At 50.6% G+C, this 18,481-nt stretch overlaps 1 protein-coding gene and 2 gene segments (V, D, J or C); all 3 read right to left on the reverse strand.

Annotated features, from left to right (window-relative positions):
• Positions 1-18,481, reverse strand: part of LOC113907274 (immunoglobulin lambda-1 light chain-like) — a 320,444-nt gene that overhangs the window by 182,816 nt on the left and 119,147 nt on the right. The window lies entirely within an intron of this gene.
• On the reverse strand, positions 4,452-5,216 carry LOC113907275. The segment is given in 2 exon segments: positions 4,452-4,996; positions 5,106-5,216. Coding segments are annotated over 2 exon segments (576 nt in total).
• On the reverse strand, positions 11,234-11,709 carry LOC113907285. The segment is given in 2 exon segments: positions 11,234-11,517; positions 11,627-11,709. Coding segments are annotated over 2 exon segments (309 nt in total).

Consider the following 18,481-nt stretch of genomic DNA (forward strand, 5'->3'; position numbering starts at 1 on the left):
AATCTGTGATGCCATCCAACCATCTCATCATCTCTCGTCTCCTTCTCCTCCTGCCCTTGATCTTGCCCAGAATCAGAGTCTTTTCTAATGAGTCAGTTCTTCACATCAGGTGGCCAAGGTACTGGAATTTCAGCTTCAGCATCAATCCTTCCAATAAGTATTCAGGACTGATTTCCTTTCGATTGACTGGTTGGATCTCCTTGCAGTCCAAGGGACTCTCAAGGGTCTTCTCCAACACCACAGTTCAAAAGCATCAATTCTTCAGCTTTCTTTATAGACAATATACTTAAGCTTTAAACATTGCTGAACAAATTTAAAAGTACTGAAATTCAAAGATTTTATTATGTGACCTTAAAGGACTTAAATGAAAAGTAAATAATAGAAAGCTTTCTGGAAAACTAACCTCAAAGTATATGAAAATTTAAAAGAATCAGGAAAAAAACACAAATTTAGAAAATATTTTGAATTAGTTAAAAATGTAAGCAAATTGTATCGTTATGTATATTATGGACTATAGTTAAAGCAGTGCTTATAATATACACCTGTAAGGGTTTATTAGATAAGAACAGAGGTCTAAAATCATTCGTCTTAGCCTTTGTCAGTGAGTCAGTTCAGTTGCTCAGTTGTGTCTAACGTTTTTCGACCCCATGGACTGCAGCATGCCAGGCTTCTCTGTCCACCACCAACTCTCGGATCTTGCTCAAACTCATGTCCATTGACTCGGTGATGCCATCCAACTATCTCATCCTCTGTCATCCCCTTCTCCTCCCGCCTTCCATCTTCCCCAGCATCAGGGTCTTTTCAAATGAATCAGTTCTTAGCATCAGTGGCCGAAGTATTGGAGTTTCAGCTTCAGCATCAGTCCTTCCGATGAATATTCAGGACCGATTTTCTTTAGGATGGACTGGTTGGATCTCCTTGTAGTCCAAGGGACTCTCAAGAGTCTTCTCCAACACCACAGTTCAAAAGCATCAATTCTTGAGCGCTCAGCTTTCTTTATAGCCCAACTCTCACATCCATACATGACCATGGGAAAAACCATAGCCTTGACTATATGGACATTCGTTGGCAAAGTAATGCCTCTGCTTTTTAATATGCTATCTAGGTTGGTCATAGTGTTTCTTCCTAGGAGCAAGCACCTTTTAATTTCATGGCTGCAATCACCATCTGCAGTGATTTTGGAGCCCAAGAAAATGAAATCTCTCACTATTTCCATTGTTTCCCCATCTATTTCCCATGAAGTGATGGGACCAGATGCCATGATATTCGTTTTCTGAATGTTGAGTTTTAAACCAACTTTTTCACTCTCCTCTTTGACTTTCATCAAGAGGCTCTTTAGTTCTTCTTCGCTTTCTGACACAAGGGTGGTGTCATCTGCACATCTGAGGTTATTGATATTTCTCCTGGAAATCTTGATTCCAGCTTGTGCTTCCTCCAGCCCAGCGTTTCTCATGATGTACTCTGCGTATAAGATAAATAAGCAGGGTGACAATATACAGCCTTGTCATAGTCCTTTCCCAGTTCCGATCCAGTCTGTTGTTCCATGGGGCTACCCACTCCTGTATTCTTGTGTTTCCCCTGTGGCTCACCTGGTAAAGAATCTGCCTGCAATGTGGGAGACCTGGGTTTGATCCCTGGGTTGGGAAGATCTCCTGGAGAAGGGAAAGGCTACCCACTCCAGTATTCTGGCCTGGAGAACTCCATGCACTATACAGCCCATGGGGTCGCAAAGAGTTGGGCACGACTGAGCGACTTTCATTTTCACTTTCACTGTTGTTCCATGTCTGGTTCTAACTATAGGTTCTTGACCTGCATACGGATTTCTCAGGGAGGGCACAGGGGCGATTTAGGTCTCCCTTCCCTGTGGGTCTGGAGCGCCGTGTTAGTACTACTGCAATATGTAGCAGAGTAATAGTCAGCCTTGTCCTCAGCCTGTAGCCGAGATTAGCAGGAGCCCTGCCTTCACCGAGGTGTCTTTGGATCCAAAGAAGTGGCTGGGGACCCTGGAACCCTGGTGCTTATTGGAGTCTGAGTAACAATACAGGGGTACCAGGGAGGACTCCCTGGCTTCTGCTGGTACCAGTTTATGTAGTAGCTGCCAACATTGTAGCCACTGCTCAGGGTGCCGGTGAGTTTGGCTGATGCTCCCAGAGACGCAGAGAGGGTGGCTGGCTGAGTCAGCACAGGCTGGGAGAGGGAACCTGCAGACACAGACACAGAGGAGATGGGGCAGGAGCTGCAGGAAAGGTTCCCAGAGTCTGCACGCCAGGGGCTGATGAGGCTGGGACTGAGCCCTGGTGCCCAGGGCCTGTGCCTACCTGTGCAGAGAGAGAGGAACACGAGCAGGAGAGGAGTCCAGGCCATGGTGCTCACAGCTTCCTGGTTCCCACAGTGGGGCTGGGCTGCCCCAGGCCTCCTGTTCTCCCCCAGCCTCTGCCAGAGGAGGGCTGCTATGCAAATGGGGTCCACCCAGGGCCCGCCCAGCCCCTCCCTGAGTCCTGCTGCTGGAGCTCAGCTCACAGCCCAGACTCACGGGGTGGAGGGGAGTTCCCTCTTGGGAGGCCCTGGAGGAAGCCCCTGCTGAGACCACACACATCCCTGCTCAGGGGACTCTTCAGCCAGAGTGGACACACTGCTGAGTCCCCCCAAGGGCTCAGGCCCCGCCCCCAACCCAGCTCCTGAACTGAGAGTGCTCCCTGAGCAGCTGTGCCTGGACTCCAGGGCAGTCCTACATAGCCACCTGCTGGTAATATGTGGGAAATAAAAAGCAAAACTAAACAAAAATAACCTCTAGAATTGAGGTAAAATGCACACTTTTCTACAATGATGGTGGGTCTAGTAGAGAAAACAAGTAGGAAGATTAATTTCCTTAGAAAAAGATGGAAATTTTACTATGGAATTACTCCACAAAAAGACATAACATGTATTTACTCACCTGAAATATGTAACAAACTTGAGCCACTACATTGTTCTAATTGATTTGCATTGTATGAATGTCTTTTTAAAAACCTTACAAAAGATGTATATTTCCTAGTTCTTTAAGAATTTGTTAAAACTTGTACAGATACCTGATAAAATATATAAGAGGAAAAATTACAAACCACTAACATTAAATATTGATCAAAATCTTGTAATCAGAAAGTTAACAAAAATTCCAATACCAAATTTAAAAAGTTGAAACTGATACCAAACGTTGTTTTTTCCCATCTACAAGCTACCTTTTATATTAAGATGTATTAAAAAATAAATTTAGAACCAATAACAAAATGAATGTAAAAATAGAAACACCTAGACACAATTGTAGTATTGCTAGTCCATACTCATTTACATACATGTAATTTCGTGCAGGAGGACTTAATGTTTCCATTAATTGGGAAAATTAAGGGACAAAAATAATGCTAATCAATGTAAAGTGAAATTATGGTTTTGTAATCAGATTAGATGTTCTGGTACATTAGCTGTTTAATAAAATTCATACAGTTATTTTCTTTTCTCAACAGGTGTTTACGAGATTCATCTCATATCAAACAAAATGTTCATACTAAATCCTTTTCCTATTATTCTAATGCATGGATGATTATGTAGTGGAAAATAGGAAAATAGGTGACGAGAGGAACTGGTAAAGGACAGAACCATCAGCACCACCCTTGAAGGAGGGTGAGAAGCTGACAGGAAGCATGGGTGCCCCACGCCCTGTGTCCAGATGCCAGGAGCAAAAGGCAGGGCAAAGGCCTCCAAACCCACATCCCGTCACTTTCCCTAAAGGACAGTCTTGGTTCAGGAGTGAGGACACGAAGGGAGGGGTCCAGGTCGTGGAGGAGGGCCCCCAGGACCCTGCTCTTGAGACGAAGTTGTTGACATGGAGAAAGTCCCTCCCCTGGGTCTCTTGTCCTCTGTCCAGGTATCACTGTAGGTCAAGTTTACTGACATTTTTGTTGTGTAATTTCCCATCCATTCTACCTGGACCTCAGGTCTAGGCACTGCCCCCCCGGATAGAGGAGCGGAAGTAAGAGGCAAGACTGTTGCTCACAGCTGACAGCTCTCATGTCCCCTGGGGCCCAGGTGCAGGAAGGTCACTCTCCAGGGAGCACCCTGCTTCCCATGTGGGCAAAGGCCAGTGGAGGAGGTTCCCAGGCTGCCTGGCCAGGAGCCTGGAGCCCTGGGTGAGCCTGAGAGGCTGTCACAGGAAAGGCAGGAGCAGCATCCTGGGCCTCAGCTCAGCCCAGTGATGGCCAAGGAGCCTGAATGCCAGGCTTGAGGCCAGGGAACCAAGCAGGGACCCCCTGCGTCCACTACTAGCCTCAGAGAGAAGGAGAGCTGCTGGGACCAGGACACATACTGGATGCTCTGATGAGTCCAGAGTCAGAACTGTACTGTGTTCCTCTGGTTCTGACCTGACCCATCATGGACTCTGACCCCAGGGCACCTGGCCCTGGCACTGGGGATTTCTGCTCAAGTTGAGAAAATCAGACAATGTATTGCTGCAAAGGAAAGCTGGAGAAGGGGTGAATTAAGAAAGATGTGAACAGATTTTTCTGGACCAAGTTCCGTGGTATGACTGAGCACAGTTTTAGGCCAAACATCAAATGAAGCGGCTGCCTTTGCAGAGGATGTTTCTGCCCCCAGAGCCCCGACTCTGAGAGGAGAGCAGGTTTTTGTCGCACTTCCCTCCTGGCCTGGAGCACTGTGGGACTAGTAAGACTGAGGTCAGCAGACGCACAGTAATAATCAGCCTCGTCCTCAGCCTGGAGCGAAGCGATGGTCAGGGTGCCTGTGTTGCCGGACTTGGTGCCAGAGAATCGGTCGGGGACCCCCGAGGGTCGTTTGTTACTATTATAGATCAGGGTTCTGGGGGCCGATCCTGGGATCTGTTGGTACCAGCTCACACCCAAAATCCCGATGTTGTTGCTGCTTCCGGTGCAGGAGATGGTGACCGTCTGGCCCAGGGACCCGGACACGGAGGGCGGCTGAGTCAGCACAGCCTGGGCCCAGGATCCTGGAAGGGGGAGAGACAGAGATGGTGACTTGGGGGTCCAGACACGAGAGCAGGGAGCAGGGACCGTGTGTCTTCCCAGGGCCCATCCCCTGTCCCCGCATCCAGTCACCTGTGCAGAGAGCGACCAGGGTGAGGAGCAGAGGGGACCAGGCCATGGTGCACACGGTCAGGGCGTCCTGCCTTCTGTGGCCCCACAGCTGAGCAGAGTGTCCCCACAGCGCTCTTTCCCCTCTTCATACCCTGAGAGGGGGTGGGGCCTTTCATGCAAATCACGCCCCTAGCTCTCTGACCCCGCCCAGCTCTCTGCCCCCACCCCTTAGCTCTCTGACCCCTCCAGCTCTCTGACCCCTCCCTGGGCCCCGGGTCAGGTCCCTGTGCGTGAGGAGGGCAGAGTGTGGACTGGGGCAGGGCTCTTGGGGCCCAGGTGTGGGAGGTTCCATCGAGGAGCCCTGAGCAGTGGTGGCCTGACAGGGTCAGGGCCTGGGCCCCACTCTCACCCCACTAACCACCTCAGGAATGGCCCTCGAGCGCCCCCTGGTGTCCAGGCCCAGACACGCTTCCTGTGACCTGGTGACCAGAGCCCTCAGGGGACAGCTCCTGACCTGCTCTGTGCACTGTCCCCGCCTCAGAGCTCGTTCAGGGGCCTCCTCTGTATCCGCTGTGACCTCAGGGACCCCTGTGTGCTCCCCTCAGGCCCCTAAGACTGAGTCTGTCCATGGCTCCCTGGGCTGCTCAGGGTCAGGACTGAGAGGGCTTCTGGGGCACAAGTTCCTCTTGCATCGGGATCAGGTCAGGCAGTGCTGGCCCTGGGGAGGCCCGTCCCCTTCTGGGCAGGATAGCCGATCCCTCCTCTGTGTGTCCCCTCCCTGGTGGCCGGAGCCCTGCTTCCTCTGTGTGTCCCCTCAGCCGTGAGGAGGAGGGGGCTCTTCTCTGTTGAGGTGGGAAGGTGTAGGGGGTGAGGCCGGGGATGTGACTCTGGATCCCTCAATGTCTGGATCTTTACTGTGTGTGAAGCTTTCCACACAGTGGACCCCCATCGCTGTGTCCTCTCTTATGAAGTGACCCCTCCTGGGCGTCTGTCCTGCAGGCACAGGGCACAGGCTGCAGGGAGCAGGGCTGTAATACTCATAGCACTTTTTATTGAGAGTATGAAAAGCCCTGAGCAGCGTCTGTTCCCAGGGAGCCTGATACGTGGTGGGTGGTAGGACCCCATCCCAATCAGTGGGTCCGAGAAGACACAGTTCAGGGAAAGCTTGGCTGGATAAGAATGGCCCGACTGTAGTCTGTCCTGCGCTGCACGAGTGTGTTACACTGTAGGTGTGCCTTTGAGACTTTTGTAAATATTTATTTATCTGTTTGTCTGGGAGCTGTCTTAGTTGTGGCTTGTGGGATCTAGTTCCCCGACCAGGGATGAAACCAGGCTGACTGCACTGGGAACACGGAGTCTTGGCCACTGGACCACCTGGGAATTCCCTGAGACGGTAAATGTAGGAAAATATGTCAATGGATTAGTGAAAATTCTAAGGCCATTACTTTAAATACGTGCATGAGTTTAATTGAAGGACAATCTATGCTTATTTCAGCTTTTCTTTGACAAGAGTTCCACATGTGAAATATGATGATCTTCGTAAGTTTATTTTCTTATTAAGAAAATATTAAAGAAATGACACAAGGTGAATCTTCTGAAAATTTTTATTAAATGAAGTAAAACTTAATTTTCACACGGATATTTGCATTATTAATGTTGGGGGGTCTGAGTGAAGCAGAGCAGGAACCAGCCTCTTTCTGCCACTTACAGCATCTGCACTGCAGGAGTTTTATTCTGATGAGGAAGGTGTGTGTCAGAACACGGCAGTCTGAGCGGTCAGAGCCGTGGGTGAGTCTCAGATCTGAGATGAGGGGCAGTACATGCAGGTCAGATCTGCTGTTCTCTGGAAGCTCAGCAGTGACCACAGGAGGTTAACCGGCATTAGACACGGTCCAGGCAGAGCAGCAGTGGCGGCTGCGTGAGGGAGGGCACAGGGCCGCCGTGGGCCTGCAGCACAGGGTGAATGCAGTGTTTTGGGGACAGTAGCAGTTATAATCAGCCTCAGCCTCAGGCTGCAGCCCAGAGATGAACGGGGGCCCTGCATTGGCTGAGGCAGCCTTGGATCCAGAGAAGTGACTGGGGACCCCGGAGCCCTGGGGCTTATCGGAGTCTGACTTGAACATCAGGAGGTCCTGGGGAGGGCTCCCTGGCTTCTGCTGGAAACAGGACATTTGCTAGCCACCAAGATAGACCCACTGTTCAGGGTGCAGTCTGGGAGTCTGGCTGATGCTCCCGGAGACGCAGAGGGGGAGGCCGGCTGAGTCAGCACACGCTGGGAGAGGGAACCTGCAGACACAGACACAGGGGAGATGGGTCAGGAGCTGCAGGAAAGTTCCCAGAGTCTGTGCCCCAGGGGCTGATGAGGCTGGGACTGAGCCCTGGTGCCCGGGCCCGCCCTACCTGAGCAGTGAGAGAGGAACAGGAGAGGAGAGGAGTCCAGGCCACGGTGCTCACAGGACCCTGGTCCCCACAGTGGGGCTGGGCTGCCCCAGGCCTCCTGTTCTCCCCCAGCCTCTGCCAGAGGAGGGTTGCCATGCAAATAGGGGTCCACCCAGGGCCCACCCAGCCCCTCCCTGAGTCCTGCTGCTGGAGCTCAGCTCACAGCCCAGACTCACGGGGTGGAGGGGAGTTCCCTCTTGGGAGGCCCTGGAGGAAGCCCCTGCTGAGACCACACACATCCCTGCTCAGGGGACTCTTCAGCCAGAGTGGACACACTGCTGAGTACCCCCAGGAGCTCAGCCCCGCCCCCAGCCCAGCTCCTGAACTGAGAGTGCTCCCTGAGCAGCTGTGCCTGGACTCCAGGGCAGTCCTACATAGCCACCTGCTGGTAATATGTGGGAAATAAAAGGCAAAACTAAACAACAACAACAAAAATATGGAGAAGGCAATGGCACCCCACTCCAGTACTCTTGCCTGGAAAATCCCATGGATGGAGGAACCTGGTAGGCTGCAGTCCATGGGGTCACTAAAAGTCAGGCACGACTTATCGACTTCACTTTCACTTTTCACTTTCCTGCGTTGGAGAAGGAAATGGCAACCCACTCCAGTGTTCTTGCCTGGAGAATCCCAGGGACGGGGGAGCCTGGTGGGCTGCCGTATGGGTTGCACAGAGTCGGACACGACTGAAGCACTTAGCAAACAAAAATAACCTCTAGAATTGAGGTAAAATGCACACTTTTCTACGATGATGGTGGGTCTAGTAGAGAAAACAAGTAGGAAGATTAATTTCCTTAGAAAAAGATGGAAATTTTACTATGGAATTAATCCACAAAAAGACATAATATGTATTTACTCACATGAAATATGTAACAAACTTGAGCCACTACATTGTTCTAATTGATTTGCACTGTATGAATGTCTTTTTAAAAACATTACAAAAGATATATATTTCCTAGTTCTTTAAGAATTAGTTAAAACTTGTACAGATACCTGATAAAATATATAAGAGGAAAAATTACAAACCACTAACATTAAATATTGATCAAAATCTTGTAATCAGAAAGTTAGCAAAAAATTCCAATACCAAATTTAAAAAGTTGAAACTGATACCAAATGTTATTTTTTTCCATCTACATTTTATATTACGATGTATTAAAAAATAAATTTAGAATTAATAATAAAATGAATGTAAAAATAGAAACACCTAGACACAATTGTAGTATTTCTAGTCCATACTCATTTACATACATGTAATTTCGTGCAGGAGGACTTAATGTCTCCATTAATTGGGAAAATTAAGGGACAAAAATAATGCTAATCAATGTAAAGTAAAATTATGGTATTGTATTCAGATTAGATGTTCTGGTACATTAGCTGTTTAATAAAATTCATACGGTTATTTTCTTTTCTCAAGATGTGTTTATGAGATTCATCTCATATCAAACAAAATGTTCATACTAAATCCTTTTCCTGTTATTCCAATGCATGGATGATTGTGTAGGGAAACAGGAAAATAGGTGACGAGAGGAACTGGTAAAGGACAGAACCATCAGCACCACCCTTGAAGGAGGGTGAGAAGGTGACAGGAAGCACGGATGCCCCATGCCTTGTGCCCAGATGCCAGGAGCAAAAGGCAGGGCAAAGGCCTCCAAACCCACATCCCGTCACTTTCCCTAAAGGACAGTCTTGGTTCAGGAGTGAGGACACCAAGGGAGGTGCCGGGAGCCTGCGTGAGAAGCTCCGCCCATGGCAAAGGTCATGAGGAAGGAGGCTCGACATACACAAAGGCGGGATCGGGCCTCAGGAGTCCCCCTGGAAATTCTCTAGCATCTACCCCCAAAACCAGAGTCTGCCTACTTTCCGCTTTGTGCTCTCACCTACACCTCTGACTTTACAGGGGGCTGTCCCCCACTACCTCTCTCTGGAAAAAGAGTTAACTTATAGCTCCAGTTAATAAAGTTCCTGGGTGTGATAGTGTTTCAACCTACAAACTCCTTTGGAAATCCTCTAGCCTGCCTGAATAGGTTTTTCCGGCCACATGTGATTGTTCAGAGCCTCCCAGCTGTGAGAGGCATGAGATGTTCTAAACTGTCTAAATACAGATTCCTTTGAGCAGTTAAAAGATTGATTAGAAATTGTATTGGTGAAGGGTTTTTCACTTGTTGGGCCAATGTTTGCTGCTAAGTTTCCATATCCCTTACCTGCTGTGTCCCTGGCAGTGTATTGATTAATATAATTGGTGTAAGTAGTAGCTTTAATGTTTGTAACCTTGGACCCTTGAGTTAATTCTTTTCTTGTTATAGCCCACTACACCTTTGCCCTATAGGAATGCAACTTTATCTAATGCTTTTGGAGGGTGGTGCCTGACTTTAGAATAATCACTTTTAGAGAAAAATACGTTTCTTACAATGTTAACAGGCCTCTTGGCCAGAAGATGATGCAAATCGCCTAAGCTTTTGCATATGATAAGTTTGCAGGAAGAAAGTCTGGCTTACTGCATGACTCTACCCCTTCCCCCATTATCCTCTATGCATAACTTAAGGTATAAATCTACTTTGGAAAATAAAGTGCGAGCCTTGTTCACCGAAACTTGGTCTCCCCGTGTCGTTCTTTCTCTCACCTTCTGGCTGAATCATTCAGCCTCTTTTCTCCACTGAATTTTCCTGCTGAGCTATCCTTATTCTATTACTCTTTATATTCTTAATTAACATTTAATTAAGCAATTGTTTCCTGATCCTCGCCGATGCCGTCCCCGCTTCGAATTCCCTGGATCCACCCGGGCTGGACCCTGGCAGGGAGGGGTCCAGGTGGTGGAGGAGGGCCCCCAGGACCCTGCTCTTGAGGCGAAGTTGTTGACATGGAGAAAGTCCCTCCCTTGGGTCTCTTATCCTCTGTCCAGGTATCACTGCAGGTCAAGTTTACTGACATTTTTGTTGTGCAACTTCCCATCCATCCTAGCCTGGACCTCAGGTCTAGGCACTGCCCCCCCGGATAGAGGAGCGGAAGTAAGAGGCAAGACTGTTGCTCACAGCTGAGACTGCTCATGTCCCCTGGGGCCCAGGTGCAGGAAAGTCACTCTCCAGGGAGCACCCTGCTTCCCATGTGGGCAAAGGCCAGTGGAGGAGGTTCCCAGGCTGCCTGGCCAGGACCCTGGAGCCCTGGGTGAGCCTGAGAGGCTGTCACAGGAAAGGCAGGAGCAGCATCCTGGGCCTCAGCTCAGCCCAGTGATGGCCAAGGAGCCTGAACACCAGACTTGAGGCCAGGGAACCAAGCAGGGACCCCCCTGCGTCCACTACTAGCCTCAGAGAGAAGGAGAGCTGCTGGGACCAGGACACATACTTTATGCACTGATGCACCCAGAGTCAGACAGAACTGTACTGCGTTCCTCTGGTTCTGACCTGACCCATCATGGACTCTGACCCCAGGGCACCTGGCCCTGGCACTGGGGACTTCTGCTCAAGTTGAGAAAATCAGACAATGTTTTGCTGCAAAGGAAAGCTGGAGAAGGGGTGAATTAACAAAGATGTGAACAGATTTTTCTGGACCAAGTTCCGTGGTATGACTGAGCACAGTCTTAGGCCAAACAAAAAATGAAGCGGCTGCCTTTGCACAGGATGTTTCTGCCCCCAGAGCCCCAACTCTGAGAGGCAACAGGTTTTTGTCTCACTTCCCCCCTGGCCTGAAGCCCTGTGGGACCACTGCTACTGTCATAAGCTGCACAGAAATAATCCGCCTCATCCTCAGCCTGGAGCGAGCTGATGGTCAGAGTCGCTGTGTTGCCAGACCTGGAGCCGGAGAATCGGTCGGGGACCGGAGGCTCGACTGGTCGCACCATAGATGAGCATTCTGGGGGCCGATCCTGGGATCTGTTGGTACCAGGTACCATAACCATGCCCAATGTTGCTGCTGCTTCCAGAGCAGGAGATGGAGACCCTCTGGCCCAGGGACCCGGAAACGGAGGGCTGCTGAGTCAGCACAGCCTGGGCCCAGGATCCTGGAAGGGGGAGAGACAGACATGGTGACTCGGGGGTCCAGACAGGAGAGCAGGGAGCAGGGCCTGTGAGTCTTCCCAGGGCCCTTCCCCTGTCCCCCCATCCAGTCACCTGTGCAGAGAGCGACCAGGCTGAGGAGCAGAGGGGACCAGGCCATGGTGGACATGTCAGGGCGTCCTGCCTTCTGTGGCCCCACAGCTTAGCAGAGCGTCCCCACAGGTCTCCTACCCCTCTTCATTCCCTGAGAAGGGGAGGGGCCTTTCATGCAAATGACCGTGCTCCCCTCCAACCCCCAGAATGCTCTGATCACCTCTGGGACCTGGGTCAGCTTCCTGTGCCTGAGGGAGACCAGTGTGTGATCTGGGTCAGGGATGCATGGGGCTTGGGGGTGGGATGTCACCGCGGGGAACCCTGAGCAGAAAGCATCAGGAAGTTCCAGGGGGCTGGCTGAGCTCTCACCGCCACCCGCGCCCCCCGCCCCCAACCCCAACACTCAGGAAAGGCCTTGGAACGCCCCCTGGTGTCCTGGCCAAACACACATCCTGACCTGGTGATCAGAGGTCTTAGAGTCAACTTCCCCAAAACTGGTCTTGAAGTTATACCTTCAGGATGTGTTTGGTTGGAAAACAGCAGCCAACTGTAGCTTACCCTGTAGTGCATGTGAGTGTTACACAGTGGATGTGTGATTCTGAGATTTTCAATGAACCAAAATGTGATCATGGAGTAGTAAAAATCTAAGGTCCTCACTTAAAATAGATGCCAAAATTTCACTGAAGAAAATGTTGTTAATTCACTAAGCTGTGTCCAACTCTGGCTCAGTTTTAATTCTGCATTCCCATGGCAGTATTTCTAAAACATAATTTTCCTTGTAGCCTCTGTTCTTTAAATAAGATAATCTTAAAGACTTTCTGACACGTGTGGCATCTCCACTGGGGGATTTTATGTCGTAGCAGGACGTTCTCTCAGTGAAACAGGGCAGCCTGAGTTATCAGAGCCATGGGTCAGTCTCAGATCTGAGATGCGACAAAGGACATGACAAGGCAGATCAGCTCTTCTCAGGAACCTCAGACGGGACCATAGACATGGTCAGACAGAGCAGCAGTCACGGCCCCGGGGGCAGAGCCCACAGGGTCTGCTTTCCCAGCCCAGGGCCCCAGCAGCTTCTCCCGGGCTCACTGTGCATAAAGTCAGTCCCACAGCAGCTGAGCACAGACACTCCGCAGCCAGGAATCATCTCCAGGTCTCAGGACCAGGGCTCTCTCCCCTCCTGATTCCTCACTCGAGGGGTGCACAGGACAGAGTGTGAGGTTTCAGGGAATAAATCAGCTACTAGAGGGGTTCTTGGATCCCCTGGGAAACAAGGGGAACCTGGGGAGGAACAGGGAAGGGACGAGTAGGGGTCACACCTGAGAGCCAGAGACCCGAGACTTCTTGGAAAGGAAGGGTTAGAGAGGTTCAAGGAAGGGCCGAGGAAGTTAGTGTAAATTTCAGAAAGACTTGGAAACATGTCCATGATCTTCCGACAGAGTGAACTTGGTCATGACCATGGAGATCAACAGTGTAGGTCTGTAGAAAGACAGAGGCCCAGGATTGGGAGGAAAGTCATGAATGAGGGGAGCGGGAGGGATGCATGGAGTGGGCTCTGGGGGCTCCCCCAGTCCTCTGTTTCTGGGAAGAGGGTGGGGACTGATGACGACCTGACCCCTTCACCCTGCAATTCTGGGTGCTCGGCCCCCGTGTGCAGCTTCACTCCCAGGAGGAGGCATGGAGGCCACGGCGCTGAGTCTGTCCCCTGAGAGGAAGCACCTGCTGTCACGTCCAAGTCAGGCTGCTGAGCCCCGGAGCAGGGCCAGCTCAGGGGACCAGGTCGGTCTGTTGCTATTGCTGCTGCTGCTAAGTTGCTTCAGTCATGTCAGACTCTGTGTGACCCCACAGATGGCAGCCCACAAGGCTCCTCCATCCCTGGGACTCTCCAGGCAAGAACGCTGGAGTGGATTGCCATTTCCTTCTCCGGTGCATGCACACATGCATGCTAAGTCACTTCAGTCGTGCCGGATTCTGTGTGACCCCGTGGGCAGGCTCCTCTGCCCATGGGATTCTCTAGGCAAGAATACTGGGGTGGGTTGCCATTTCCTTCTCCTAAGTCTTCCTCTCTTGCACCAATAATCCAGCCTTTCCCACACCTGAGCCTGTCTTTAGAATACTCTCTGTCTTCTCAGGGAACTCTGTGTCCGTCTGTGAGGTGCTATCCGTCCTCCAGCCCTGAGCCGAGCAGGAAATCCCGGAGCCTGCGTCTGCTGTGAAGGGTAAGGGGTGGCCCTTGAAGCACACTTTTAAACTGTCTCTAGTCCCAGCGGTGGGAAGACCAGGATGGGAGGTGGGCAGTGGCATGCAGAGCCACATGGGCAGGCTTAGGGTAACAGCGTCCTGTGCTGTAAACAGCCATGACAATGTGGAGTACCTTCAATAGAACTGCGGATTTCACGGGGAAAGGTCACCATCTCATCATGCAATGGTGATAGCTGGCAAGTTCAGTTACAACAAAGTTGGGACGCATGTCCAATCATCAGAAATAGAAAAACATGGTGTGTGAAGAGGTAGGTGTGGTGACCACCGTGGACCTTGTAAAACTCCCTTCCCTGTGGTTCTGGGTGGAGCCGATGGACCCGGGATGGAGGAGGGGTGTGGAGGCAACGAGGAGGAGAAGGAGCTCAGACACCTCAAGTTAACGTGTGTGAAGAGACGGGAAAGTCTTGTTCATTCTTGTTTCTTTGACATAAAAATGTAAATACTATTCTTATTTGTATTCATGTTAGATTTGCTGCTAAAGTAGCTTTTTAATAAAATTCACATGATTTTTGTCAGAGGTGTTGGAGAACCTCAGCTCATAGAGGTGAAAATATACATGCCTACTGAATTCTTTTCTTATTATAGGAACATATTGATGACAGTTTGGCTGAACTTTTGATTTCATATATTTCATGTTACAAGTGTTAACATACAGTATTAATAAAACGGGAAGGAACCAGTAAGGGAGCCACAAAAACAAACATGGTATCAGTTTCGATAGTTCAATTCAAAATGTTGAAATTGCCAAATAACACAACAGGGAATGTTTTTAAATGACACAGATGGTGACAGAGGGTCCTTGCCTGCATCCCTCTTCCACTGGGAACACCCGGGCGTTCGGTGGGCAATGGGGCAGCCTCTGCAGGGGTCTCTCATCCCCTGTCCAGGTACCCCTGGAGGTCGAGGTTCCTGAAGGAAGTTCATTTTTGTTGCATGACCGTCCCTCTGTCCTTGGTTGGATGTCGGGTCTGGGCACTGACCCCACGACAGAGCAGCAGGAACTGAGAGGCAAGCCTGTGGCTCTGAGCTGAGAGCTGCCGTGTCCCCTGGGGGCCCAGGTGCAGGACGTCACCCTCCACTGAGGACCCTGCTGCCTACGTGGGCAAGAGCCAACAGAGGAGGTGCCAGCCGGCCTGGCCAGGACCCTGGGCTCTCTGGACAGACCCACAGCGCCCCCTGCTGGACTCAGACCTCCTCCTCCCCCACTTCACACCACAGCCTCCTGGAAGGGCTTTCTCACACTTGCAGCTGGGTCTTCCTGATGTCACCGCCCAGGGCAGTACAATGAGTCCCCTTCGTCTAGTTTGGACCTGGTCATTGACTTTTCCAGGTGCCTAATGACCTCAGACCCCTGAATGGTATGTTGATACACTAATGAATTTCAGGGTTCCCTGATGTCTGATTTTGCTCCGTCTAGCTCATGGGTTCCCTTCCAGAACACAAGCACCCGAACCTGAGCTTCCAGGGTTCAAACTCCCAGCATGCCGTGGGTGGTGCCTGGTCAGGATTCTATCTGAGCTTCCTTCCCAGCTTGATAGGTAGTCAAGGTTGAATTTGCAGGGCCTCCAGGGACCTTCCCAGCCCAGACTGCATGGCTCTGTGCTTATTTCTCTCTTACAAAGAGATAGGAGGCTCTCGGGTACAACAAATCTCTTCTTGGTCACTTCCAGGGGTTCTCATTTACCCTTGATCATGGTTCTCACAGTTGGAGAAGGCAATGGCACCCCACTCCAGTACTCTTGCCTGGAAAATCCCATGGACAGAGGAGCCTGATGGATTGCAGTCCACGGGGTCAAAAAGAGTGGAACATGACTGAGTGACTTTACTTTCACTTTTCACTTTGATGCATTGGAGAAGGAAATTGCAACCCACTCCAGTGTTCTTGCCTGGAGAATCCCAGGGAAGGCGGAGCCCAGTAGGCTGCCATCTATGGGGTCGTACAAAATTGGACTCGACTGAAGCGATTTATCAGCAGCAGCAGCAGCAGCATTGTGCTCACAGTACATCTTTTTGACTCAGATATTTAAAAGTGGTTTTAGTCTAATTTTATAATCTTTCAATATTAAATGTTTGATATAAAAAATTATGCCTATAAATGGGAATCTCATCCTTGTCTGGGCTCCTGTTTCATCTCTGGTTGAGAAACCCTTATGACCGTTACCTGATCTTCATTGGACATGGTGAAGTCTAGTGTTCTAACTTTCGATTGTTAGAATCCATAGATGTAATGGAGGTGGGTTTATAAGGTCTGTGTCCAAAATAGCGACATTTATCCAATAACATCTCAAACTAGGAAGCATGGTGGGAAAAGTGGGAGAGAATATGAGGCAAAAGAGAAGGAAATGAGCAAGTGAGGAGTCTGAAAGCCTCATCCTAATGGGGAGGCTCTCCCAGTACCTGGAGAGGAGGGCTCTTCAGACAGCAATCCCCGGCGAAAGGGAGGCACCCAGCTTCCCTAAGGGTCAGGGTTCAGGGCAGAGCACAAAGCCTGGAGCAGGAGAGGGTCTTGTGGGGGGTGGGAGAGGCCCCCTGGGGCTCCAGGGCACAGATGCTGGACTTCTGCTTCCTTGACATCCTTGTGTCTGGGCACATGGGCATTCTGCTTCTATTTGGAGACCAGAGGGAAAGAGAAGGCTTCAGTTCTGTTCAGTTCAGTCGCTCAGTCGTGTCTGACTCTTTGCGACCCCGTGAATCACAGCACGCCAGGCCTCCCTGTCCATTACCAACACCCGGAGTTCACTCACTCACGTCCATCGAGTCAGTGATACCATCCAGCCATCTCATTCTCTGTCGTCCCCTTCTCCTCCAGTCCCCAATCCCTCCCAGCATCAGAGTCTTTTCCAATGAGTCAATGCTTCGCATGAGGTGGCCAAAATACTGGAGTTTCAGCTTCAGCATCATTCCCTCCAAAGAACACCCAGGACTGATCTCCTTCAGAATGCACTGGTTGGATCTCCTTGCAGTCCAAGGGACTCTCAAGAGTCTTCTCCAACACTGCAGCTCAAAAGCATCAATTCTTCAGTGCTCAGCTTTCTTCACAGTCCAACTCTCACATCCGTACATGACCACTGGAAAAACCACAGCCTTGCCTAGAAGGACCTTTGTTGGCAAAGTAATGTCTCTGCTTTTCAATATGCTATCTAGGTTGGTCATAATTTTCCTTCCAAGGAGCAAGCATCTTTTATCATGGCTGCAGTCACCATCTGCAGTGATTTTGGAGCCCCCCAAAATTAAGTCTGCCACTATTTCCACTGTTTCCCCATCTATTTCCCGTGAAGTGATGGGACCAGAAGCCATGATCTTAGTTTTCTGAATGTTGAGCTTTAAGCCAACTGTTTCACTCTCCACTTTCACTTTCATCAAGAGGCTTTTTAGTTCCTCTTCACTTTCTGTCATAAGGGTGGTGTCATCTGCATATCTGAGGTTATTGATATTTCTCCTGGCAATCTTCATGGACCCCATAATGATGGACCTGGATGAGAGGTGAGACGGCCCGGATTTAATAGCACAAGTGACAGCAGAGACCTGAACCAGCACTGGTGAGGTCACAGGCAGGGTCAGGGCAGTGATGGGTCCACAAGGGAGTAGAGGGCAAGCTTTCATCAGACATCCCCATCACACGGGGATTCCCTGTGGCTGTGGTTAGTGATGAGCTGTGTGACACTCATGACCCGCCTCCTCATCAGGCTGGGTCCAGAGTGATCAAGGAGGGTGTGTGGACCAACCAGGGGGCAGAGAACAGGGCTGAAACCCTGAGTGTCCCTCACCTCTATCATCAGTCACAAAGGCAGGGACTTTGTCTGGAATCCCTTGTCATCACTGCTATGGTGATCCCGGCTTCCCTGCTGACCCTTCTACAGGCCGTAGGTCCCTTGTATCTGGACTCATCGGGGGCGTCACAAGCAGAGGGACATGGGCACATCTTGGGGAGCCCCTGCTCCAGACAGTCCACAGACCACCCAGCCCTGAAGTAGGAAATGCTCCAATGGGGTGGGAGGAGAGAAGCAGAGGGCAGGACAGAGCCAGCACCTGTGGGTCAGGAGAACCTCTCCCGGGGTTCCCTGCCTCCTTCGATGTATCACCGGCGCCCCTCACTCCTCACGCTCTCTGCTCTGCCCCTTCAGGAGCAGGGTTCACACCCTGGAGGACGATCTGCCTTCCAGGATGGTCCACGGCCTCTGCTGAAGGCACATCTGGGAAAGCCTCCTGCTCCTGATCTCAAGTGAGGGAGCTCAGCTCCAAGGCTGTGTTGATCACACGGATGATCAGGGTGCACTTCAGTGGTATCAGAAATTGTTTACATTTCCTGAGACTTCAGCAAAACTGACTGTACAACTGGGAGTAGATATACTATGAACCAGAACATACCTCAGGAATTAATGGATTCTGGGGGATTATTTAACATTTGATGGTTCTCTAAGAACAAGCCCCTGACAGGCTGAGCCTCTCGTCCCAGTTTCCCGGCTACCTGTGTCCCTGTGAGAAGCCCTGTTGCACCAGCCTGCATGGTGAGAGTCAGCCTCATCCTCAGGCTGCAGCCCAGAGACGAGCAGGAGCCCCACGTTGGCCAAGGCATCTTTGGATCCAGAAAACCCACGGGGACCCCAGAGCCTGGTT

The sequence above is a fragment of the Bos indicus x Bos taurus genome, chromosome 17 (genome assembly GCF_003369695.1).
Source record: "Bos indicus x Bos taurus breed Angus x Brahman F1 hybrid chromosome 17, Bos_hybrid_MaternalHap_v2.0, whole genome shotgun sequence".
Taxonomy (NCBI): Eukaryota; Metazoa; Chordata; class Mammalia; order Artiodactyla; family Bovidae; genus Bos; species Bos indicus x Bos taurus.